This window comes from Anabrus simplex, chromosome 3 (genome assembly GCF_040414725.1).
Source record: "Anabrus simplex isolate iqAnaSimp1 chromosome 3, ASM4041472v1, whole genome shotgun sequence".
NCBI classification, from domain to species: domain Eukaryota; kingdom Metazoa; phylum Arthropoda; class Insecta; order Orthoptera; family Tettigoniidae; genus Anabrus; species Anabrus simplex.
Genome location: NC_090267.1, coordinates 33,929,123 through 33,956,398, shown reverse-complemented (window position 1 = coordinate 33,956,398; position 27,276 = coordinate 33,929,123). Strand labels below are relative to the sequence as shown.

Sequence of the window (27,276 nt, the reverse complement as noted above, 5' to 3'; positions counted from 1 at the left end):
TGATGCGACATGTTTCGTAACGAGTCCACTTCTGTACCTCAGTTAAGTGACGTGGCACTCACTTTGCACAAAGTTTACGCATCTGTAGGTCCTTGTGTAAAATGCGCTGTATTGTTGCCGCTGGTATTGCTGTATGTTCTTACAATTCCGCTAGAGTCCAGCGCCTGTCCCCATGTACGTAAACACCGATCGATCACCATTATCCATACATCTTTGTCCATGGACACTAGGCGGCCTGGGCGAGGCAAATCGGCAGTTGATACTCTACCCCTTTTGAACGCCTCCATCCACCTCGCCAGTGTTCTATAGGGCATGGCATGCACACCTAATGCTTCCCGCAGCTCTGCATGGCATTGGCGTGCATTCCTGCTGCGGAGAACTGCTATTTTAATATACGACTGTTGCTCCTGCTTGTTGACTTCCATTTTTTGACGCTCTCACTCACACACTGAACTTGGGGGCATGATTAGACCCATACTGTTGTTTACATACATCATCTAGTGGCATCATACGCAAGTACATACCGTACGTTTCCAAATGCATATCTTAGATTTTCTGTGTTGTCTCCTGTTCGCGAGAAAAAAAATAGTTGCCATGACTTATGACTCAACCTACGTATAAATTTTGTTATTAACAGTTTAGACAGAACTGATACTTTTAGAGATATCTGGAGGGTTGAGAAAAATAAAATATCATAAATATCTCCTTTATTATTCCTTGTATGGTAAAATTGCATGAAACATAGAAGATTGGAAAAATATATTTGCACAACATTTATTAAATACATTTTTGTAGTACAGCTAATATGAATGTAGAAATTTGACTTTTTTCCTGTGTTGGTCGTCATATTGTTGCTACCCCAGCTATTCTTGAACTAAATACCAAATTTGGAGAAATTCTGTTGAGATGTTTTCCCATAATCTGGCCACAAACAGACTGACACACAGTCTGACATCTGAGATAAAACAAAGTAAACAAACCCCATGGCACTACAACCATGAAGGACCTTGGCCTACCAAGCGACCGCTGCTCAGCCCGAAGGCCTGCAGATTGCGAGGTGATGCATGGTCAGTGCGACGATTCCTCTTGGCCGTTATTCTTGATTTTCTTAACTGGGGTTGCCATCACACTGTCAGATAGCTCCTCAATTGTAATCACGTAGGCTGAGTAGACCTTGAATCAACCCTCAGGTCCAGGTAAAAATCTCGGACCTGACAGGAATCGAACCCAGGGCCTCCAGGTGAGGGGCAGGTATACTACGCCTAGACTGCGGGGCCAGTGAAAAAAAATGTAAGGGAAAATTTTAAAGTGTACAAACAAATTCTAATTTTATGTAGATATGATCCACATGAGAGTAACAGAATCCAAAAATGCCGGCTGAGTTGACAGTGCGGTTAGGGGCGTGCAGCTGTGAGCTTGCATCTGGAGATAGTGGGTTCGAACCCCACTGCTGGCGGCCCTGAAGATGGTTTTCCGTGGTTTCCCATTTTCACACCAAGCAAATTTACCCTACCTTGTTTAAGGCCACGGCCACTTCTTTCACACTCCTAGAACTTTCCCATCCCATCGTAACCATGAGACCTATCTGTGTCGGTATGATGTAAAACAAATTGTAAAATAAAAAATAATCCAAAATAGTAGCAGGACCCAGGGAAATGTAGGGATGGAACTATGGTGCTGCAGTCCTTAGCTCACCAACTCTTAGATGGCTGTTACATTTAAATACTCTCTGTATTAAAATTGACTCCTGGTGGAATATAAAGAGAGAGAGTGTGGTGATGGGGGTCATGCCTGAAATTCTCCCTTCATTTTAGTTGTCATAATGTTCTCTTCTTAAGGCATTGGATTTTCTCTTTTCTAGAATAGGTCTAGCATTAAACGTATTCTTTACTACTGTAGACTATGTCACATCTTCTGGCACTTTCTACATGATTCATTTTATTTTAAATTTGGTTTACACAGTAATAGAACATAACAATTCATACACCATAGCCCATCATCCTAGATATAACCTGTTGATGACCGAGCTCGATAGCTGCAGTCGCTTAAGTGCGGCCAGTATCCAGTAATTGGGAGTTAGTGGATTCGAGCTCCACTGTCGGCAGCCCTGAAGATGGTTTTCCGTGGTTTCCCATTTTCACACCAGGCAAATGCCAGGGCTGTACCTTAATTAAGGCCACGGCCGCTTCCTTCCACTTCCTAGGCCTTTCCTATCCCATCGTCGCAATAAGACCTATCTGTGTCGGTGCGACGTAAAGCAAATAGCAAATAAAAAATAACCTGTTGATTTGTTGTTTGGTCCCACATGAGCTAGCACAGCATTTGTTGTTTTAGGCTAGGACTAAGAACTTAATTGCTTACTGACGTAATATCACATCTGGCGGAGTTTAAAAAAAAAAACTTTTTCAGTTATTCGAATAATGTCGCCGTACAAATTCTAGTTCTGTATGGTGGTGGTCTCTGGCAGAAATGCGTATACTCCCTATAGTGTAAGAGTTTGGCGTGCCGGTAGCCTACAGGTTACAGCAGTGTTACGATTGCCGCCGATGTGGAAAGATGGTTGCGCTCTTCGTAGTTATATATTTTTGGTTTTCATAAATATAACTGAATGTTTCTTCTTTTCTAAATTACAAGTAATGCTATGGAGTTTCTGGACACTAGTGATGATATTATAGATGAACTAAAGAGAGATAGTAATGTAGGTGATATATTAAAAAAAGTTTTGAAATGACTGTGTTTTCTCGATCCAAAATGTATTTTTGTGTCCCAAAGTCTCTCAAAGTTGTAATAAATAAGTTTATTGTAATTTTTTTAAAAAATCCTACTCCTCAGAGGTTGTATACCGGTCAAGTACGTACTCGGATGCGGCCGGCATTATTGCACGGCATATGCCATGCGCACTCATCAAAAGGTTAAGAGTTTTTTCCACTTTTCAGTCAATTGATTTCAGCAATAAGTTGAAGCCTTCACATGTTGAGGAATTTTATTGTAAGTAAGAAGTGACTCTTTGGCATAAGAAAGTTGTCTTCTTAAGGTCTCATACATACAGCATGTTGATGATAGTTTTATTTCAAGTATTGCATCAACAACAAGCTTGTTTCTATCTGATATTAGATAGCCTAGTCACTCCTGATGCTTGATGAATATCTTATAGATTTTTTAAAACTTGTGGGCAGGTAACAGTAATCAAGCAGTATTTGTAATCAAGTAGTATTTGTGATTTTTTCTTTCATCTTTTGCATGCTCGTTAACCTACTGTGGGCTGTTTTCTGACTAAAATGACTACTGAAGGTTAAATCTCTTGTTCGTTTTGTTTTCTGCAAAACTTCCTTATTTATGAGCACTTCAATTTCAGTGATGTTAATTATGAATTACTTTTCTGTTTTAAACAATAGGTGCTGTATTATGCCAACATGCTAGCTGGAGAGCTGGATCCTCCAGAGCTGCGCCAAGAAGATACCTCTGCCCCTAGTACAGATGATAGCTTGCTGGGAGCTATTGCAAGCAACAAGAATCCCCGTCCACCTCAGCATGAGGACCCATTGGGTGCAGAATTACACGTGAACGTTCTGGACTCTAGGAAGCCGTACCTTCACTTCACAGAATTTTATAATGAACCCTTGAGTGATGCCATAGAAATGGACAAGGATTTTGCTTGTTATAAAAGTGACCCCTCTGGTTCGTCAGGTTCTCAGAAGAAATTCAGTTTTATGAACTTTGCATTTATTCTGACTCCAGCCACTAAAACATTGGGACTGTATTATGATAACAGAATAAGAATGTATAGTGAAAGACGGATGAGTTTCTTTCACTCCGTAGTTGGCCAGCCGACAAATCCGTACCTCAGGCTAAAAGTTAGGAGAGATCACATTATAGATGATGCATTAGTAGAGGTGAGATAAGTTAACATCCGACAAGTGCTGAAGGCTCTTCAGCAGTATGTTTGGTTTCATGTACCAGAGACCTATACTTGGCTTTAATAATCCATGTTCCCCCTCCTTTTGTATGTGATATAGCTCTGTATTTACTATTGATAATTTTGAGTAGGAGTACAAATAAGCACAGAATATTTAGAGACTCGCCAGAAAATCTACAGGCCCACTTTTCTTACTTGATTTACTGCTTATAGCAAGGCTTGATTTATTGAGAAACCAGTTTTGAATGGGTTCTGTTGGGCCAAGGGCAGTGATGATGATGATGCTTTTTGTTTTAAGGGGCCTAACATCGAAGGTCATCAGCTCCTCCAAGGGCAGTGACAGATGATCCATTCATACTGAAAAGTCATCAAATTATTATATTGAATGGTACCATGCTTCTATGGGTAGATTTTATTATACTTATATAACGGAAATCTTTCATTTTTTCCCCAAAGGACAAAATATTTTTTTACGTGATGTACCACTGGTTACCAAAACAAACTAATTAGGCGTAACTACTTCTAAAAAACTCGCAAATGAGAGACGGCAGATAACTGTATACAAACAACGCAGTGTCACCTTTTTGCTTGTTCTAGTACGTGCTCATTGGTTCTTGGCAGGGAAAATCAAACAGTACAGTATATACTCTCTCTCTCTCTCTGTGCATGCGTGCATGCATGTGTGTGTCAGAAGACTCAAGTCTAACATGTAGAATTACAATTATATAATAGACATCTCAGAATAATTCACTGTAGATTGTACATTTTTTGGCGATTTTCTTTTAAATTCTGTTGCCCATGTTCCTGGAATATTAGGAGCCATAAAAAAAAAAAAATAATAATCTTCTAAGTCTTCAAACTTCTGTAGTTTGTTCTCTGTTCTTTCCACTCAACGAACTTGGAACTTTTAAGCTATTTTCATTTAGGTCCCTTTCACTCGAGAACACCGTACCATTAGCTTTGAGTCTCTAAAGATTCATTTGAGGGATGGTTACCTGGAGTAAGATCTTGCTGTGTCTTTTATCATTTGTGGAGTGATTAGTGGTTTACAAGGAAGACCTACTTCAGGGACAACACAAAATTAGGTAAATAGTCTCCAAAAACCGAAAAGAAAAAGAAAAGTAGTTAGTGGGACGTAAAGCCAATAACATTATTATTAGGTAAATAAAAAAATTGCAACTTTAATTCTAGTATACAAACTAAGGTAGGAAAGAAAACATGATTCATCCTATTTGCGATGAGCCTATCATCATTTTTAAATGTGTATTCCATAATTTGAGGAAAGCAACGGGAAACTACCTCACTCCTCATTTCCATAGTATGCCTCTTCAGCAGTGATGCCTAGGCTATTGATGACAGCTGTTGGCTGAGCTGTGGAGGATCAAACCAGTCTTTGGGCTGAATACCCAACAAAAATTTAATTATTACTGCGGTTATTACTTTTGATTATTTTAGGTTGCTTAAATGTGATAACTCCTTATAGTTGACTTCTGTACTCCTGCAGGACAAACTTTCATAATCCTGGTCTTTTTTTCATCTATAACAATTGAAGGGATTTTGACAAATAATAATAATAATAATAATAATAATAATGATAATAATAATAATAATAATAATAATAATAATACAGGGGTCTCCCATATAAACTAAGACTGAATGCATGGTGTTTGTACTCTGCGCTACGGCAATTACCTCAGCCGAACTTACGTCTTTGCGTGGCTGCTCTGCTTTAAGCGTGTATACAATCTTATATGAAATCTTACCAGGCAGATACTGGGGCTGTACCTTAATTAAGGCTACGGCCGCTTCCTTCCCACTCCTAAGTCTATCTCATCGTCGCCATAAGACCTATCTGTGTCGGTGCGACGTAAAACAAATTCTTTTAAAAACAATGAATAAAAGATGTTGGAAGTATCGTCCTTGCTGGGTTGTACAGGCATTATATCTGGTAACCACATTCTGGTTGAAGCGAGTGAGTTCTGCCACTGTAATGTTTCTGATTACATTTGTAATGTTTCCTTTCAGTTCCTCCAATGTATGAAGATTTGTTTGATACACTTTTTCTTTCAGTTTACCCCACAAGTAAAACTTACGTACTGCTGGATCTGGAGAATAACGGGGAAATAGACCAGCACTGACCACTCTGTCTTCAAACACTTCCGAGATTGTAAGAAGGGAATCTTCTGCAGTGTGAGCAGGGTCTGAATCTTGTTGAAATCACCCACACGATTTTTCTTTGTCCATTAATCGATGGAAGAACGGCATCAAAATGTCATTTGGTACCTCTATGCATTTACTGTCATCTCGAAAACAATAGGCCCAATTATTCATCTTGCACTAACAGCACACGAGACACCAGAGGGACTTCATAAACGCCACTAGGATTTTCTGTACACCAGTAGCAAGAGTTCCCGTTGAGCCGTCTCGTACTTAAAATAAATTTTACATACGAAAATACGGTGTTGCAGTGATAACTGTCTCACCTTGTTAACAGCTGAGATTCAGACTGGTGACTGATGCTTGCGAGCTCGAACATGTGCACGCTGCTTGCAAGGTCACGCCTCCAGCCGGAGAGTAAAAACGCTACTTGGGTGATCTTTTAGTTTATATTGTAGACCCTCTACATATTTTCTTAATATAAACATAATACAGGGGTCAATATTTTTCTTTTTGTTGCATGTTCTGGTTTAGTGTCCTTTTCATTTTATGTGTATGTGGTAGTAATTATTGTTTTAAGAGGAAGTGCAACTAGGCAACCATCCTCTCTTAAGACAAATCAAAAGGAAAATTGAAGAATTTCTACATTTTTAAGACTGAAGTTATTGTCAAAAGAAAGGCAAGGGCCACGAGAGGTGTGAAAATGCAAGAATCCCGAGGACTCACAAATGTAATCCCTCCAGGGTGATCAGAGGAGAACAGTAGTTGACCAAGTGAAGTCAGAAAGAAAGATGAAGGCAAGGAGCCAGACTCACCTGGGGAACCATGGTTGCCAACCCATGCTCCCATTATGAAAGCCTCTCGCTCGCCCCCTTTTACAACAGGCGGGCAATACTGTGGATTTATTCTACTGCTCTCACCCACGGGGAACTATGTAAATGTACGTACTTTATGAACTGTATATACTAAGAAAAACAACATGCACTAAGCTATTAAAAAAAAAAAAAAAAACAGAAATACAACAAAAAACCAAAATTTTCATTGTGTAGCATATCAGTATCGTGTTGCCGATCAGTATCGCATGTAGCCACCTCAGGCCCTGAAGCATGTTTGAACACGACGAGGCATATTCAGCACTAAAGAATCCAATGTATTTTGGGGCAGATTATTCCACTCTTGGATAGCAGCATCAGTCAGTTGATGAATAGGACAGTGAGAAATTGCTTTCTTCAGTTCATGTCCACAGAATATGCTGGCTACATCATTCACTGTATTCCATACATCTCAAAGGAACTGATTGACCACTCGGGCTCGATCCGCACGTACATCATCATCAACTAGTGTAAAGTCCTCGCCCACAATGGCAGCAAATCCTGTAACTGCAGTTTGGGGGATGTTGCCACTGTTTACCAGACCAATCATGTTGCCATGGATAAGAATTAGAGGTATTCATAGACTAAACATGATCCCACCTCAAAACATGACAGGTCCTTTTTGCTGCTGACGGCACTCCGGGATGAAGAGCTCATTCCATCTCTCACCAGATCGTCTCCATACTCTTCAACGTTTCTGTTGTATAGTGACCTCATCAGAAAAAGAAAAAAAAGGCCTTCACTGCGCTTCCACTGTTTTTGATGCCATGGCCCATTACTTGTTGCCCACCTCACACAAACTGCTCTCTTTTTCCCCCTATTTGTTTAATGTTTCACTAACACATCGAAGTTTTTCGGTGATGGAAGAACGGCAAAGGGGAATTGAGAAGGTAGTGGCCATGGCCTATATTGAGGTTCAGCCCCAGCATTTGTCTGATGTGAAAATGGGAAATCATGGAAAACTGTTCGGACTGCTGATGGTGTATTTTGAACCCTCTATCTCCCGAATGCAAGCTCACAGCTGCGCTACCCTAATTGTACGGCCAATTCACTTGGCTATGGTGTGCTTTAATACGGGCTTCAGGCATAGGCACTGTTGATATCATCCTTCACCATGTAGCCGATTTCACAGAGTGTAATCTGACATATTCACTCCAGTGGTCATTAAAAGATCCTGGAGGAAAGAAGTGGGTGTTGCACTGGGACTGCAACATGCTGGAAGCATCGTAATTTATAATCAGCTAAAAGCAATTAATACCGATCCTCTTGGCCGGTTGTTTTTATAGGCATCCTGTCTGTTGTCGATCAGCAAATGTTTGTATCTCCCTGAAAATTTTCCTTCTTTTATGGTCATTGTGAGTGGCTGAAGGTGTGATTGTATGGTTTTCCATGGTTTCCCAATTTCACACCAGGCAAAATGCTGGGGCTATACCTTAATTAAGGCCACGGTTGCTTCTTTCCTACTCCTAGCCCTTTCATATCCCATCATTGCTATAAGACCTATCTGTGTCCATGCAACATAAATTAAATAGTAAATAAAACCAACAAAACAGCAAGGTGATGTTGAACTGACCGACGCAACAAATGCTTCCTATCAGACAAACATCAAACCTGATCTGGGTTTAGTGTCACAGTATGTCTCAGACTTTGGCCTACAGCACATACTCTACATATATTTGAAGTGCCGTGACATACACTGTTTGAAATCGTAATGTGCAAAACTTGAGTACCCTGTTGTAAATGATATTGCATTCAGCATTCTGATGATGTTTGAGGCCATAAAAATGGCAGTTAGTTCGTGAATATAAATTCTGTACTTATTCGTGTAGATTTATTAACTTCTGTTATATTGTTAGTTCAATTAATTTTCATTTCCTGATTTTGTACAATCATGATGCCATGTATCTTTGTGCTAGGAAACAATGTGTGAATGCCATTCACATACCTGCCAACTCTCGTGATTTAGACTCCTGATTCTTTACATATCTTCCCAACCTCCCTATCAGTTAATTGTTTCTCCTGATGTTAAGTGATAGCAGAACTTGTTTTGAAATTACTGCCATTTCAAGATGTTGCTTCATTGGCTGAAGTTGGTCGCTTTATTGGTCACTGTGATTGCTGGAAGTTCTTTCAGTGGTCGCTGTGAGTAGCTGAAGGTGTCTCTTTTTCTGGCCACCATGAGGTCTGAAGTCCTGTTCTCATTGTTGGCTTTAAAATGAAAAGTGAATATTCCAATTCTCAAATTTGGTGTTCCTTTTCTCCATTGTGTTTCTGTTTGCTTTGGCTTGGTTGTGATGTTCGGGAGGTTGAATAATTTCAACTGTGTTCATTTGTTAATGCAGTTTTATTAAAAATATGTTTGTTCATGTAATAAGAGCCTAGACAATGCATCATTTCGTGTAATAGTTTAATTTCCTGTATTGTTTATCATTACGATACTGCATGGAGTATTCATTCAAGGTTTGATGTTTTATTGTGTCAGAAAAATATAATTTTGTTTCTCAGCAACAATTTCGGAACAGTTTCCATGTAATATTATTGAGAAAGGTTCATATTTTGTATATTGTACGGTTTGCCAGTGTGAGTTTATGGCATTGCATGGCATGAAAAGTGATGTTTCCACAATCTCTTGATTTTTTTTCCAAAGGTTGGCAGGTATGCATTCACAGCATGGATTTCTAAAAATAATACTTAAGATGAAAGGTGGGAAATTCATTGTTAGCTGTATCCTTTTGGCATCTGAGTTGAGCTATAATGCATATGACTTATTCCTATATAAGGCAGAATAATTTACAGGAATGAATCATCGGCTTAATATGTGTACAGTCACATAAGTAAACCAGGGTGACCCATCAGGTATTTAGCGTTATAATTATTAGGTCTGTAGTGTTGAAACTGTTTTCCACAGCTCTATATACAGTATGCAGCAAAACAAACTACTGAAATAACTAACAAGATACATTGTTGTAACATGCAAGGTGATGATGGCAACATACATCTGTGTCTATGTAGTTTATGTTCAAAATGTGCATCCTCATGTCTCGTGCGTTGTTCATAACAGTTCAGTAGATTGTCGAACATGTTGACAAATTTAGGTTGCTGCAAGGACACAAAAAATGTCTGTATCTTCTCTCGTAATTCAGAAATGTTCTTGGATGGGCCATCTGAACGGAAAGCTGATTCTTTCGGCATGCCCTGAATTGCAAGAGAAGATAAGTAATTTTTTGTATCCTTTCTTTACATCGGTCTGTTTTCAGACAAACTTTGCTTTACGGGAGCGAAAGCTGGGTGGACTTCAGGATATCTTATAAGTTAGAAGTAACAGACATGAAAGTATCGAGAATGATTGCTGGTACAAACAGGTGGGAACAATTTCAGGAGGGTACTCGGAATGAGGAGATAAAGGCTAATTTAGGAATGAACTCGATGGATGAAGCTGTACGCATAAATCGGCTTCGGTGGTGGGGGTCATGTGAGGCGAATGGAGGAGGATAGGGTGGCTAGGAGAATAATGGACTCTGTTATGGAGGGTAAGAGAAGTAGAGGGAGACCAAGACGATGATGGTTAGACTCAGTTTCTAATGATTTAAAGATAAGAGGTATAGGACTAAATGAGGCCACAGCACTAGTTGCAAATAGACGATTGTGGCGACGTTTAGTAAATTCACAGAGGCTTACAGACTGAACGCTGAAAGGCATAACAGTTTTTAATGATAATGTATGTATGTATGTATGTTGCATCAGTCTGTGTTCATCAACATGTTCGGCAATCTACAGGACCCTTATGAACAATCCGTGAGATGTGAGGGTGCACATTTTGAACACATTCTGTACCATTGTAGTTAGTTACATGTTACTGCCGTCACCTCGCATGTTATGATGACATATCTTGATATTCAAAGTATGTTTGTAATGTCAGTACTGTTCATTTTATTACATAGGCTACTGTATATTTTAAAGTTATTTATAGACTTTTGAAATAAAGAACATTTTTTTTTGGAAGAGGGAATTAAGGGAGGGATATGAAATTCATGGAAGTGTTGTACCATAAGTTTGTGACAAAGTTTAAGTAACATAGGCGTATCTGTCGATTTTATTATTATTATTATTATTATTTTGTAAGCAGGTAGCACAATTAAAGGAGAAATAGGAACGAATATTGTAACATGCCTTTTTTTTTTGAAAACGTTGTGCTGAGCCTCTGTAGACTGCGTGTTAACAATGTCATTTCCATTGTCTAAAACTTTTTATTGATGTGATGTTAGTGTTTAAATTCTGGTATTATTATTAAACTGATTTGTATTTATACAGCAGAAGATAGGAACAAGAAATGAAAGATTGACATACCACTTTCTTTTTGCATTATGAAGTGGTAAAATTTTTTTACTATATGTATCAAAACCATTAGTAGGTTTCAAATTTAATTTGCAGTACAACTAAGCTTTGCTGAAGTTGATAAAAATATGTGCTAAAATTCAACTTGCATGTGCTTTGTTGAAATGCTGATATAGAGGGATTGGGTTTGTATCAATTTATTACTAAAATCAAGATATTCTATTATGACAGAACATTAAAACAGCTTTCATACACTCCTTTTTAACACGAACTCCAGCTACTATAGGTATGAATTTTTGAATTTCTATTATTTTTTAATTTATTCTCAGAAAAGTTTTTCTTATAATTTAGAAGAATTGTTAATTTATTTAAATAATTGAAATTTGAAACTTTTATTAAGTATATGCAGTAATCATCCTGATTATTCATGTTATTGGTGTATGTGTTTTCTCTGGTAGATTTTAAAATTTATTTACTTACGAGCAATTCTAAGTAAAAGTTTTAATTGATTGTATTCATAATGCTTCAAGTGTCACCAGGTAAATTTACATACATACATACATACATACATACATACATACATACATACATACATACATTAGCATCAGAAAATTTAAATTCACCTTTGAAATTCTCTATATATTCTTGAAATTGATACTTACTTGAGATTTATTGGATTTCTCATCTATTTCCTACTGCAGGTATTTGCCCATTTTGATCTATTACACACTAAAATATAGTGCCATTTAATTATTATTTAGGTATTATGTAGGTGTCTGGAAAGTGACACTTGTAACATAATCTTCATCCGATGTGCACAAAATGTGGCCTGGATTTTCTGTTATATTCCTATACTGAAGAATTTATGAACCTTAAAGGACTCTTGTCTTTGTTGTTGACATCATCCATCATTACCTATAATACAGAAAATACTTTCCCTCCTTGAATGTGTCTGTTAATTTAGATTCTTTTCCAATATTGACTTCTCTTCTGTACTGCTCCAATTTTTGTGTGAAGAGACGGTTAATGGAAAGGGGTATGGTGATGACATTCCTTGTTTTAGATAAGGCTTAAGAATAGTATCCAGAATAAAGGTATGGAAATCAGCAGAAAGGATTTGGAAAACAAATATAGAATATATGCAAGCAATACAGCAGTGTCCAGACACGTGGGGAGTACTGAATGGTTTCGGAATGAACCTGGAGTATGTCAAGTAAGTGTGCTGTCACCACTGTTATTTGTAATGGTTACAGATTAAATTATGAAAGAGACAAAGGCAAAATATGGAAACAGAAGCTGAAGGTGAAGCAGATGATATTGTGGTGTGGGGAGCAGAGAGAGATACAAGGGCAACTTGACATATTGAGTGAGATTATTGAAAATTATGGAATGAAAATCAGTATGGACAAGAGTAAGACAATGGTGTTGGCTAGAAGAGAGAGGGAAGGGAAATGGATGATAAAAATAATGGGACAAAACCTTGAAATTGTGGAGAGTCCAAGTACACGGGTAGCGAACTAATGGAGGATGCAAGACTGGATGTGATCAGTAAAAGGATTCAACAGAGAAATGCATACTTTCAGATTCTGAGAAACCTGATGTGGAAGAAGGAAGTTCCAATGAAGTGTAAAGAGATGATGCATAAGATTTACTACTGCCCAATACTGACATGCAGCAGAGATCTGTACACTGACAAAAAGATGGGGGAATAAAATCCAGGCCAGTGAAATGACATTTTTAAGAAGTATGATAGGAAAGATAAGTGAGTAATGTTTTATTTTACCTGGCCTTCAGAGTAAGAAATGTGCATGTTAGGAAGGAAATCGAAGTGGGAAAGCTTTAGGACAGAATGGAGAGAGATAAACTTAGATGGTTTGAACGTGTTAAGAGGATGGAAGAGGGAAGGATGCCGAAGCAATGATGGACACCTAAATGGGAGGAGGGAGGGCAAGAGGGAGACCCGGACTAAGATGGTTGAAAATGATCAAAAATAGTACAATTACAAGAAACCTGAATTGGAACACAGTAAAGGAAGAACAATGGTGGATGGGTAGAGGAAGATGGAAAGGTGCCATAAACATCCCAACCCGGTGGGAGCTGGACGACGACGATGATGATAAGCTCTCTGCAGAAATGGAGGATGAAAAAAAAAACTAGCATAAGTGAAGAAAAGTCTGCTATGACGTGCCTACAAAATGATTGGTCAAACTGGGAGATTGCTGCAAAATTAGGGATTTCTGAATTACGTCTTTTGTCAGTTTTGAAGTGGACAAAAGACACACTCACAAAGAAAGTATGTTGTGGACATCCTAGAATAATATTTGCTGCTGAAGATAAACACATTGAGGTCTTAAGCGAGCATAACAGAAGGCTTACAGCTGTAGACATGTGCTGAAATCAACAGAACTAGAGAACACCCATTGTCAGTGTCAACTGTGAATATCCTTTGTGTGATGTTGGGTTTGTATGGACGTATATCTGCCAAAAGAGCCTCCTTTGACAATCAGAGACTTCATTGGGCCTGACAACACAAGGATTGTACCCTTAATCTGTAGGAAATGTGCTATGGACATGAGTCAAAATTTGAGAAGTTTGGGTTAGATCATCATCAGTATGTCTGCTGTCGTCCAGGAGAAAGAATGCAAGAATGCTGCTTAACACAGCTGTGAGGCATTGAGTTGGTAACGTTATGGCTTGAGGTGGTTTTGGTAACAATGAGGTGGGAGACTGATAATGAAAGGTATCTTAAGGAAGGAGCAGTACCATCACATTCTATCGAGCATTGCTATACCATCTGGATCTCAACTTATTGGAAAGAGGATTTGTTCTGCAGCAGGACAACAATGCATTTTATTGTTAAGCAAGAAGTGTGTAAGGAACAAAGAATCATCAGGTGTTCTACAAATAATGATCTGGCCCTCTCGTTCACCTAATTTGTCACCCATCGATTTATTGGGGGATAAACTCGATCATAAGACAAAACAGTCTACTGTCAGTAGTTTTGGAGATCTCTGGCAATGCCTGTTGCAATCACGGGGAAGTAAAATCGCAGATTTTGGAAAAATTAATCAGTAGAATGCCACGTATTTGTAGAGCAGTAATCGGAGTAAAAGGGGGACCCAGACGAACACAGAGCACAGCGCAGCTCTAAAAGGGATTGTTTTCCATTATTTGAAGCATAAATTATGTTATAGTGTGTCGGTTTGTGCCTAATGGATGTCTATGGTTGTATTTTCATTTAAAATGTATGTTATTTGAAATATCACAATTTGCTGCCTAATAAATAATAAGAACTGGAGTTTTTTTAGAGAGAGTTAAAATTTTTGACACTAGTTTACATGCATATTTTAAAAGGCTTACAAAATAATAATAATAATAATAATAATAACAACAACACCACTGGCTTGTGGCCTCCAAAGCAGGTCTTTCAGTTTGACACCCGTAGGCGATCTACATGTCTGTGAGGATGGGGCCCTACCTGGGATAAAATCTGATCTTGAAGATGGCACAAACACTCCCCTCCCCGAGGTCAAAGGAAATAATTAATGAAAGTTAAAATCCTCGACCTGGCAAGACTAAAGGCCGTGCTAACCAGTTAGCTCAAGTGCTAGACAGAGATTTACAATGAGATAGACAGATATTCCTCATTATATAGTTCTGCTTTGTCTAACTTCACTTTAGAATAATTATCCATTTGGATGATCCTCATTTTAGAATTATCCATTTGCATGATCCTGGGAGAAATATTATGGAAGGTGGTGATTACAAGGGTATGCTTACCCTAATTGTTAAAAAGTTATAAGAAAAGGTGAAAATGCAGTATTTTGTCATTTGATCATAAAAAGTTTCCAGATGAAAATTAAGAAGAGGAGAAAGAGTAATTAGAAATGTAGAATACAGTAATAATAGGGTACATAGCATAGCCATGTGGATGATGTTGCCTTATATGCAGTTATGATTAACACTAAAATACTGTAATGATATACTTTATTATCCTGTCTAGATTTTCCTCCTTTTGTTTATTTCAGTATTTTCCCCATCGATGCTGTAGTCATTATTGGGAATGTATGGTTAATTTATGAAATAATGAGGTGTTGCATTTAGTTTATAGTTAGGCTGATTTTAAGAGTATTACATCTTAAAGAAATTTGTACGCTTGGCATAGTGCCATTCCCTAATAAGGTGAGTGAAAGCTTGTTAATAGACCGTAATAGTATGTAAGAACTAATTTGGGTCCTGTAAATCATATCATACGTAAGTCTTGCCTTAAAGGCTCACAGTTTTTGACTTGTATTCCATAAGCACATTTTTAATGTCAGAAATCAATATATTATATATATTTAGTTGTGTTCCAGTACAACAGTAAAGAGTAAAATTGTGGTCAGAACCTCAAAATAAAATGTTTATATCCAAACTCTTCTGCATTCCAGTGCAAACTGTAATGTTGTCAGCTTCTGCTACATTGGCTTCTTCCAATACCCTTGCTTTCCCTCCTCTTAGTTCTCATCTAAATTCTGTTATTGAAGCAGAGTTCTTAGCATCTTTCAGTTTTCCAGAACAGGTGCTTTAATTTCGTTGCATAGAAATATTTAACCAAGATTGGACTTCTCCTTTCTAATATCTGCAAATCGACCTATCAGTAATGCTGAACAGCTTAGATGACTAGAATTCTTGCATACTGTCATCATTTCATAAATATTAATGTTAAAAGTAGCACTTTGGCTTCTATCAGTCACTTCTTCTGCTGTGAACTCCCATTCAAGAGATATTGATAGGGATCAAACTGATTCATTGTCACTTTGAAGATGGTTTTCTATGATTTCCCATTTCAACGCTAGATAAATTCTGGGTCTGAATTTTAAGGACATAGCTACTACTTACCCAGTCCGAGCTCTTTACTCTCCCAGCATTGCCAGAAATCTATCTGTGCTAATTTAAACAGATAGCAAATAGAAAAGGCGAAAAGTCATTTCACTGTATGGAGAGCTCGTTAATGCCAAAATAATTTAGTGTTTGTGTTTTTTCAAACTGAAGACTTAAGTATTTTCAATTGTATCTCAAGTAAAATTGTATCAAGTCTCACACCTTAAGATATTTAAAGTTCAAATGTGCTTTGCTTTTTGAACTAGAAACTGTGTACGAGTTTATGGTAAGAATTATGTACAGTATGTTCCATTTTTCCTTAATCTGTTTGCATGCATTTAATCAGGCTGTTCTGTGAATGAAAGCTTAGGGCCTCAGTTTATGGAATAAATTATGAACATTCACAGATCAAATACTTCATCTGCTAATTTTCTACTCTGAGAACTCAACTTGGAATCTTTGTGACTGTGGGATAATTTATTCCATAAATATTGTGTGGTTTTAGGTATGTCATTTAACACTTAACCCCCAACCAAAACCCCATTGCGTCTGGGTCCTATAATCCTAGAACAAACTGAAACAAACCAAAAAAATCCGGTTTAAAATTTATGATCATACTAAGTGTTTATTTTTATTCCCTATAATGATATTTGTATTGTGAATTTGACTTTTGTGGACAAATAATTATTTTAATTTTCATCTTAGCTGGAAATGGTAGCAATGGAAAATCCCAAAGACTTAAAGAAACAGCTGGTGGTTGAGTTTGAAGGTGAACAAGGTATTGATGAGGGTGGTGTTTCAAAAGAATTTTTCCAACTTATTGTCGAAGAAATCTTCAACCCAGATTACGGTAAGTTATACTCTAGATAAGTTTATGTACAGATTAATAATGGACAATAGTTTGGACAGTTTATTATTAGCTGTGTTTAATGTTATTAGCTATATTCTAAGCATGTTTAGGTATGGTTTTGTTGTTATTTGTTTCTACCCCTTACATAAAAATTTTAAATATGTAATTGTTTGTAAAATAGGCTTGTCATAAGCTCTTATACATACTTAGTATCGTATGGTTATCTGTTGCAAGTTATAAATTTCGTGCTGGGGTCCATATTGAACTGCGTATAAGCTTATGAAAAAAGTGTCTTAGAAGTCCCACCTTTTCAATACATTTTTTTATTTATTAGAAATCAGAAACGAAATTACATGCTAAAATATTGGGACATGTTTTGCCTATCATATAGGCATCATCAGCTGTGCCATCCTTAACACTAGATGCGCAGCCTTGGCCTCAGCCGCATCAACATACTCCGGCACCTAGGCTGTCAGCAACAAAGTGTGGCCGACAAGTGGACTACTTCCTACCATACCGAGCTCGATAGTTGCAGTCGCTTAAGTGCGGCCAGTATCCAGTATTCGGGAGATAGTAGGTTCGAACCCCATTGTCGGCAGCCCTGAAAATGGTTTTCCGTGGTTTCCCATTTTCACACCAGGCAAATGCTGGGGCTGTACCTTAATTAAGGCTACGGCCGCTTCCTTCCCACTCCTAGCCCTTTCCTGCCCCATCGTCGCCATAAGACCTATCTGTGTCAGTGCGACGTAAAGCAAAAAAAAAAACTACCTACCATAACTGGAATTTCTTGTACTAAACATAACATTCAGCTATAGGAAGAACTTTCTCTGGAAGTCCCCTCTTCTACTCTGTTTACAGGAAGCATACAAGCAAGCCCACTTATTTTGATTTTAAATAGCCACAATTATGGTGTCAAGTGATAGCACTTTTATTCCAGGAAGAAACACGTTTTAAGAACATAAATACAAGTGAGCCTGAGTGCTCATAAATATTAACTGCCACATACAATGAATGTTACTTTAATCACTACAATGTTTTTATAACTCAACACATGTTATTCACTCAAGTGCTCATTTTACCGTAATAAGTGTGATTTTATGATTTTTCTAAATGTTATAAGCCATTTTATGTAGTATTTTTAAGCTTAGCCTTAAGCCATTTCTACCCCTTCAATTTTAACTTTAATGTTAAGGATAGCATAGGTGAAACATGTTGCAATATTTTAGCATATAATTTTGTTTTTGATTTCTAATTAATCAAAAAATGTATTCAAAAGGTGGTTATCTGTGCATAAAATCGAGACTTCATGCAAATTATTCCATGGGTTTCAGATTTTAAAGAAATAACATCCCCTTTTAAAATTCTTGGGGAGATAAGAAAACAAGAATTATTGTGCTACAGCATGGTGGATGTAACAGGGGGACCAATTTTTTTTGACAGATCTGCTTGAGGACTGCATCATTTTTATTTCCAAATATTAGCAGTATTCTATAAAAAATCTGGATTCTTTCAACATATTTGGTCATGTTCATTAAATATGAGGGGGTACCCCCAAAAAAATGGAATTATTTTTTAAAAGCTATATATTTTTTAATATTTTACAAAATAACCTTATTGCCTTCAAAATACACTCCATTACAACTAACTTGTTTTTTCTTGACCTCTTTAATGTTGTCAAATCGATGTCTTTTCATGCCCCTTTTCATGCGTGGAAATACAAAAAAGTCACACAGAGTCAGGTCAGACGTAGGACAACGGTACTATGCCATTTTTAGCCAAAAACTATCTAACAGATGGCTGTGTGTGCACGTGTGTTCGTGTGTTGTCATGGTGGACGAACCAGTCTCCTCTCTGCCACAAATCGGGTCTTTTTTGACAAACACTGTTGCACAATCTTCTTGAAACTTCCCAATATAAGGTTTGCATGTTGTTCACTTGCCATCATAAAAAATGAACAAAGAACAAAACAGCACTATCAAAAACAATCACTGCTGATGAACAGAACAAGCCAGGCCGACAACACAGGCGGCACTGAACTGGCAGTGAGTTGCGCTGTACACGCCTAGTGGCAGAAATGTGTACTACGCAAGCTTCACCCACAGCATTATTCCAGTTATTTTTGGGTATCCCCTTGTATTGCAGAGATGTTAAGGACAGAACAATTACATCTTCAGTATGTACTGAACACAACCTATCCAAGGTTATGAATTTCGTAATTATGGGTCCGTATTGAATTAAGAGTACATATAATTTAATTGACAAAGTTTTAATCCACCTACTCGATATTATACAATAATTGTAATGCCTATGTATACATTACAATGTATTAGGGAATTAGTTTCGACACTGTGTGGGTCATCATCAGCCTAAATAAGGTACACTTTTTAATCACAGATTAAATTGTGATCTGTGATTTTAACTGGACTTCATGCTTCATATCATGTTCATGCCGCACCATTTTAACGTTCAAGATTGACAAGACGCCATCACGCCGCGTCACAGTATCCAAAGACTTTTTATTTACTTATTCAACGTGTCCTCACCTTATTTTTAATGTTTTGTATCTGTGATTGAAGATGTCCCATAAGAGGACGAAACATGTATCACGAGTATAATCTAATGTAGTCTTTTTAATAAAGACAATTACAGTATTGTGAAGGTGGAATTATAAATTAAAAATTTCACAAGTTTATACCAGTAGTGTCTGGCTGACAGCAATTCTGAGAGCGTACTTTAAATTACAATCATAAATACTCGCACGCAATCTAGTTTTCGTACAAGTCAAAACAGAAAAATATAACCTTTCACATATACATGTGGAACCAAACATTGAAATAAACTTAGCTGCTTCTCGATGCAGCTTAGGGAAATCTTTCTTCGACAAATTCTCGTAGAATTCGAGCAAGGCCTTTGTATTGAAAAATAGTTCTTTTTGATGATCACGTAATTATTGTCCCACAGGTGAAGTATTTGGCTTTTTCGTATCGACTGAGAAAAAATACGAAAGTTCCCTGTTCGATTGAAATGGATTTTCTAAAGTCTTTGCTTTCTTCGAAACAGGTTGCTCCATTATTATGTTGTTGTCTTGCGCTTATCTGTTTCACTGACAAACAAGTTGTCTATCATCGAACGATTCGTCGCTTTCAGCGCACTACACTACACCATCCGAGTCAAGCCGAGTTGGACCGATGCATAGTGCACAGAGCTTCTGCGCCTTGGTTTTCACGCATGAGATTTTGGGCATTTGAGAGGCCCTGGTATAGATGTATACGTTGGCCTTTTTAAAATATGAAAACATACTGTTATTACAATCCGCTTTATGTTGCACCGACACAGATAGGTTTTATATGGTGACAATTGGGTAGGAAAGGGCTAGGAAAACCATGGAAAACCATCTTCAAAGCTGCCGACAGTGAGGCTAGAAGCTACTGTCTCCCGTATGTCTTTGCTGGCGAGATGTAGTGTTTACAGTGCACTATGTCTTCTGGTATGGGCCCGAATAAATTTGTTACTTTCATTGACCTGTCCCTGTCTCATCCTTGGCTTTGACAATATGAAGGTGACCGAGGTATGAGTGATGCTCGTAATACCATTCCTTATGCAGCCAGTCCCTGTTACGAATGGTGTGAAAATCATTCATAGGGACGATTGGTGCATGTATTTCAGTGGGCTGGGCAGTCATATGTAATAGCAACGTCTGGCTCGGTGAGGAAAGCAACAGGGAAACTACCTTACTTCTCGTTTCCCTGGTATGCCTTTTCAGTAATGGCTAGGCTATCTATGACAGCTGTTGGCAGACCTGTGGAGGATCAAATCAGCCTTTGGGCTGAATACCCAACATACAACATACACTGTTTTTATTACAATCTACTTTACGTCGCACTGACACAGATAGGTCTTATGGCGATGATTGGATAGGAAAAGACTAGGAAAACCATCTTCAAGGCTGCCAACAGTGAGGTACAGTCTCCCGAATGCAAGCTGATAGCTCTGCGACCCAAACCACATGGCACGTGCTGAGTCATACTGATTTTAATCCACTGTTTCCATGGTAAAGGGTCTATAAATTGCATTACAGGTTTTTTCAGTTATCAGGTAGAAAGTATAAACTCAGATATAGGGAAATAAAAAAGATGTACATTTAAAACTAATATTTAATTTAAAAATTCCAAAATCGATGAAAAGTGACCAGTCCATAGGATTAAATTATATGAAAGTGAGCCAAGACCTAAGTGTGTGGTTTCTCTCCCCCCTCCCCCTCCCCCTCCCCCCCCCCCCGCCAAATTAAGTCAGACTCGCTTATTAGTATGTAACCCATGAAGATGAAATGGCTTTCCGTCCGGGTTCCTTTTCCTTCTGATGACCACCTCTCCATTATTATTTTGATATAACAAGTTTCTCAGGCTTAAGTTCCAGACCTAATTTCACCCAACCAACATGATATTAAATGTCACTACCTACACGTAAGATTCTTGTGCACATTTACATTATCCTTCTAAGCTGTCCTCGTTCTTTCATACATTGTGAATAGTTTTATCATAATTTACCCATGTCCAGATGCAGATCGGACAAATATGGTTCTTCATTTTGTGCTTGTCTCTCCACAGCTCATTCACCACTTTCTTCCTGTCCAGCTCCCGTTCCTTACACTGTTCTTAACCTTGATTGTCCATTGTCACCCAGAACTTCCTCAGACTCTCTTTCTGTTCATCTGTATTTCTATGGTTTGTTTCTGTGTGTAGTTTATTTTGGTATTCTTTCTTCACCCATTGAATACAGCCAAAGTAACTTAATCCATTTTTACACATTTTATCATTAACTCTGACCTGTTTTCTTTCCATATCTCTTCATTCCTTACTTTATTTCTTATTGTTTTCTTTAACACTTTTCAGGAATTTTATTTTTGCTGCTTGTATAGTTTTCATTGCTCATCATTACTAGCCACTTTCAGTTACATGTATGTCTACCTCGATAACATAAAGGTTAGCACTATCCTTGGAGACCTGGGTTCGATTTCTGGTACTGCCAGAGATTTTAGAATGGTGGGAGGACTGATGTGTCGTTAAAATGGTACATGCAGCTCACCTCCATTGGACATGTGCCTGAAAAGTGCTGCTCCATCTTGGGTTGAAGACACAAATTTACATTTACATTTTTACCTGCATATATAACATGAGAGTGGATCAAATATAAACGGGAATTCTTTTCTTCTTTTTTTAAATTTATTGCATCAACCAAAAATTACACATATAGAGATCACTTTTCTACATAGTGTCCTGCCTTCGATACACATTTTCTCCCTCGGATTGGTAAGCTTTTGATGTCGTCCTGATAGAAAGAAGAGGAACGTATGTGGAGCCAGTTGCGTACAAACTTTCTACACTTGCATCATCATCGAACCACTGTCCTCCTAGGTCTTGTTTGAGTGTCCAAACAAATGGTAGTTGCAGGGCGATAAATCTGGACTGTATGCAGGGTGTTCCTGAGGTGTCCAGTCAATTTCCTCCAGTTTTTACCGCATTAAAGTAGCAGTATATGGCCTTGCGTTGTCATGGAGAAGAACAAAGTTTCGGATCGGTTGCACGCGTCATTTGTTGCAATATGCAGCTTTTGCTTCATTCACAAAGCGACGGTAATAGGCTGCATTAATTGTCCATTGTTCGGGAAGAAAATCCACCAGCAAAACGCCCGCGGAGTCCCATAAAACGGTTGCAAGCACCTTTCCAGCTGATGGGCGTGTTTTGGCCTTCATCTCTTCGCCACCACTCCGTGCTTGCTTGCTTGCTTTGACTCTGGGGTGTAATGAGGCACCCAAGTTTCATCACAAGTCACAATGCGACGCAAGAAATCCTCTCTTTCCTCCTCGTAGTGATGCAGGAGTCTCTGACAAACTTCCTGGTGTAAAGTTTTTTGTTCCTGGTTGAGGAGACGAAGAACACATCTGGCAAACAATTTTCTGAAATGGAGTTAATCTCGGATGATGGTTTGTGCACTTCCGTAACTTATTCCTATGGCTAAAACAATTAGCAAAATTTTTATTTGCCGATCTTCACCAGTAATGTCACGAATGGCAACAATGTTGTCTGCAGCGATGCTTGTCCGCGGTGTCCTTTCATGAGGTTCATTTCCCATGGCTTCTCTTCCTGCCACAAATTTTTCAGCCCCCTCATACACTCGAGTCTGTGAAAGTGTTCCTTCCCTAAACTGTGCACTGAGCCATCTCAAGATTTTCGAAGGTTTGGTGCCCTCTTTTGCGAGAAATTTGATAATGATGCATCGTGCAACAGATGTATGCACCTCTTGTTCACTCTTGACGTATTGAAGCTGCCCAGCTCTTCACTGCTGTTTGCGCGCGCAAACCCCTTCTCCAGGCACTCCCACCAACATCCTGGTAAAGCCCCACCTCAGAATTATTACTAACAGCAGCGGTACATTCAAATTCCCGTTTATATATTTGATCCGCCTTTGTAACTATGTAATATGCCTTGTACTTAAACTATTTTTTGTTCATTGATATATCTTTGTTTTATAATAGTAGATTTCGTACAAGGTGATAGAAAACACTTCCGTGTAAAAGCCTCCTGAATGTGCGTTCGTACATTGCTACAGATTCAGCGAGAGAGAGAAATGGAGATTAGACAGGGGGCTGCTTCAGGGCTCCCTAGTCCTCCTAAGTTGGAATAGCCTGTGTCAAGAGATACTCGGTGTTTGGTTCTTCATATTTTATCAGTTTGACTGTTCATTTATTTCTATTACCTCAACAGTGATTGTGGCAAGATCAATGTTAATAACTCCTTTTTTGTTATTGTTTGTTTCAGGCATGTTCACATTTCAACTGGAAACACAAACAGTATGGTTCAATCCCACATCCTTTGAAAGTGATGCTCAATTCACTCTCATTGGTATTGTTCTGGGATTAGCAATATATAACAATATTATTCTGGATGTTCACTTTCCTATGGTAGTTTATAAGAAACTTATGGGCAAGAAAGGGACTTACTATGATCTTGAAGACTGGAATCCAGTAAGTTTATCAGAAAAATACTGTTAAAAGTCTTAATTGCTTTTTAATTTGAATATTATGGCATTGATCTTTTTGAAATCTTATTTTTCTTCAAGGCTTTATTCAATGGTTTGAAAGAAATGCTGGAGTATGAAGGAGATGATATGGAAGAAATTTTTGTGCAAACATTCCGTATCTGTTATCAAGATGTCTTTGGGACGACGTTTTTCCACGAGTTGAAAGATGGTGGTGATCACATATTAGTTTGTCAACACAACAAACGGGTAAGTCCATTTCTGTCATAAATTATTTCTCAATGTATTGAACAGTAAATTATGTTCAATAACTTTGAACGAAGAGTAATTAGAAACTGTGATTTAAATTCATCCACTATAAGGTTTCAGATCACATTGACTAGTTGAGCGAGTAATTAGTTGAATCAATTAATTTCCTTTACTATGTAAAATCTATACTACTGCACACTAGCTAATGTCCTTAGTTAGATATGTATAGAAATATAGGAGTATGAATGAGAGCATACAGTACCGAGCAAGTTGGCTGCACCGTTTGGGTCAAAAAACTCTGAGCTTGCGCATTTGGAAGATGGTGAGTTTGAATCCCACGATCACAGATGTGCCATCTCCCCTAATTTAAGCAGGAGATTCCTGAATTTTCATCATGCCTTGCACTCTCCTGATCGCCCTATCTCCTGATTTTGAGAGCAGCTTTAGTATTCTTGGATCGTTTAAAAAATGACATGCTGGAATTAGTGGAGAGGTGTTGTGATGATCTTAAATACGGCAGAAACTCTAAGGCGATGTTTCTTATTTTGTCATTTTCACATAGCAGTGTTGAGTGTGAGACGGTGTTTAGCATTTTACAAAGACAAAAACTTGGTTGGATCAATGCTTTCTGAAAAATCTGTTGAAAAACTTATAATCTTACAATCTTTGTAGCGAAACAAGTGCATTAAGTAAACATTTTTGATTAGCATTTGTGATGGGAGTTAAGTCAGCTACAGCATTGAACAACAATCAGCAGCACTCCATAACACTTAGCACATTAAACAGGGTGTCCACCTGTATGGAAAACCGGGGAAACTGGGAAATGTCAGGGAATTTGATAAATAACGGAAAAACCAGGAAATGTCGGGGAATTCAGGAAAAAATCTGGGAAATTCTTTCTACCAGATGAAATTGACATACTGTATTTATCCGTGTAATAGAAGTGCATTTTTCAGTTTTTTATAACATTAATCTAGGGCATGTCTTTTATGCCAGGAATAAATTGTAAAGAAATCTTAATAAACATTAAAAAAACAAGTGTGGTCTTGAATGTGAAGTAACTGATAGCATCAGTAGCCATATGATCGATCGATTTATCGATCGAATTTTCAATGTTATAATCTGCTTACTGTTGAATATTCTGTGTTAGAGAATGGTGAGCTTGATGAATTAGGCCTATATTGTGTTCTCAGTTTTTCTAATTGCTTAAATACATGGTTTCCACAACAAAATATGCACATAGACAAAATTCCACAACCCAACGGATAACTGTTTGTTTACTATGTAATGGCGTGTGCGATTGTTACTACCTTGTAAAATGTAAAAGCAGACAAAAACCCTGACTGAATGCAGGAAAGTGTGAAATTCACTTATAAACTGAATACTCATTCGAGTGCTTATGATTATTATTAAATGCACTGACGTAGGTAAGTCTTGTGTAAAGGTGTAATGTGTCGTGACACCGTTCGGGCCACGCCATGTTGAGTTTCTAACCTATCTTTCATGTGAGGGGTTCGGAAGTTTTGAGTCACGACTAGTAGCTTGTAATATCACGTGTAATTTTGTGAATACAGAACAAGATCTAAAATAAAGTGACATCACATTGTAAGATGAAGGTTGTTTGTTGGTTAGGAGATTTTGAGTTTGTGAAGTATGTTTGTATTATTCAGTCTTGATTCAGTCAATCCCAAGCTGCCATTCATATCGATTTATATCGGTTGGATGCAGTCTCGAAACCTGGATGCCAACTGTATTGTCTACATCACCACATGATTAACCTACCTCGCTCGGCGTGTGGGGTATAGGTTTATTAGTGTTCAGTCTAGATGTAATTTTATTTACATCTGTGTGTTGGTTAGTAGGATAGTTCGTCTGTGTACCATCCCCAGTATAGTTCGTGAAAGACAAGTGGCAAAAATTGGCACCTTGGTCTCGATCAGCCATAACCTCCTTTCTATGCCAGTCATTAGCCGCGTATTATTTATTTCTTTTATTCTTAATAATAATGTAAAACTACAAAGCGCCAGGAGAAGATCAAACCTTTGCGGAAATCTGGAAATATGCAGGAACATCAGCAAAAGTTGCCCTCCATCAACAACTTGTCTCTATCTGGATTAAAGAAGAATTACCAGAACACTGGACAACAGCCCTCATTCACCCACTGCACAAAAAAAGGAGACAAAACCGACCCTAATAACTACAGGGGAATCTCGCTGCTAGACATAACATACAAAATATTTTCAATAATCATCCGTAATAGGATAAATTTACTACTTGAGAAAGAACTAGGAGAATATCAAGGAGGTTTCAGACCCTGGAGGAGCTGTCCTGATCAGATCATGAGTCTTAAGTTGATAATGGACTATAACAGGAGAAGAAATAGAGATATGGTGATAACATTTGTAGATTTCAAGAAAGCGTATGATTGCATCCATAGAGAATCTCTGTTCAAAATTTTAAGACACCTTGGACTACACCCCAGATTAATAAACATGATAAAATTGACTCTCACTAACACCAAATCAAAAGTGAAGTTTAGGGGTGAAACATCAGAAACATTTGAAACATTGGGCTCTCACCACTATTATTTAATTGTGCTCTAGAAATGGTAATGAGGGAATGGTTTAGGAAATGTCCCCCCAAAATAAAGATTGGGCAAAAAATCAAAACAAATTGCCTGGGTTTCGCTGACAATTTAGCATTACTAGCAGTGGACATAAAAGAAGCAAAAACCCAGATATCAGAACTTCAAAACATAGCAAATAAATGTTGTACAATGTTCAGTCTTCAGCCCTAAGGCTGGTTGGATCCTCAACAGCTCTGCCATCAGCTGTCATAGATGACCTAGGCATCACCGAAGAGGCGTACTAGGGAAATGAGGAGTGAGGTAGTTTGCAAATAAAATTGGCCGCAAAATATCCTTTGAAAAAACAGAAATTATGCCCCAAAAACCAACACGACTAAAAGAAGTTACCATAAATGGTAATAAAATCAAA

At 37.9% G+C, this 27,276-nt stretch overlaps 1 protein-coding gene across 1 annotated transcript in view; it reads left to right on the top strand.

Annotated features, from left to right (window-relative positions):
- The window catches only part of Ube3a (ubiquitin protein ligase E3A), a 111,700-nt gene that overhangs the window by 43,432 nt on the left and 40,992 nt on the right, over positions 1-27,276 (top strand). The window contains exons 5-8 of the mRNA XM_067142511.2: positions 3,396-3,893; positions 16,849-16,993; positions 23,812-24,017; positions 24,113-24,280. Coding sequence (XP_066998612.1) covers positions 3,396-3,893; positions 16,849-16,993; positions 23,812-24,017; positions 24,113-24,280 — 1,017 coding nt within the window. The remainder of the gene's footprint in view (positions 1-3,395; positions 3,894-16,848; positions 16,994-23,811; positions 24,018-24,112; positions 24,281-27,276) is intronic.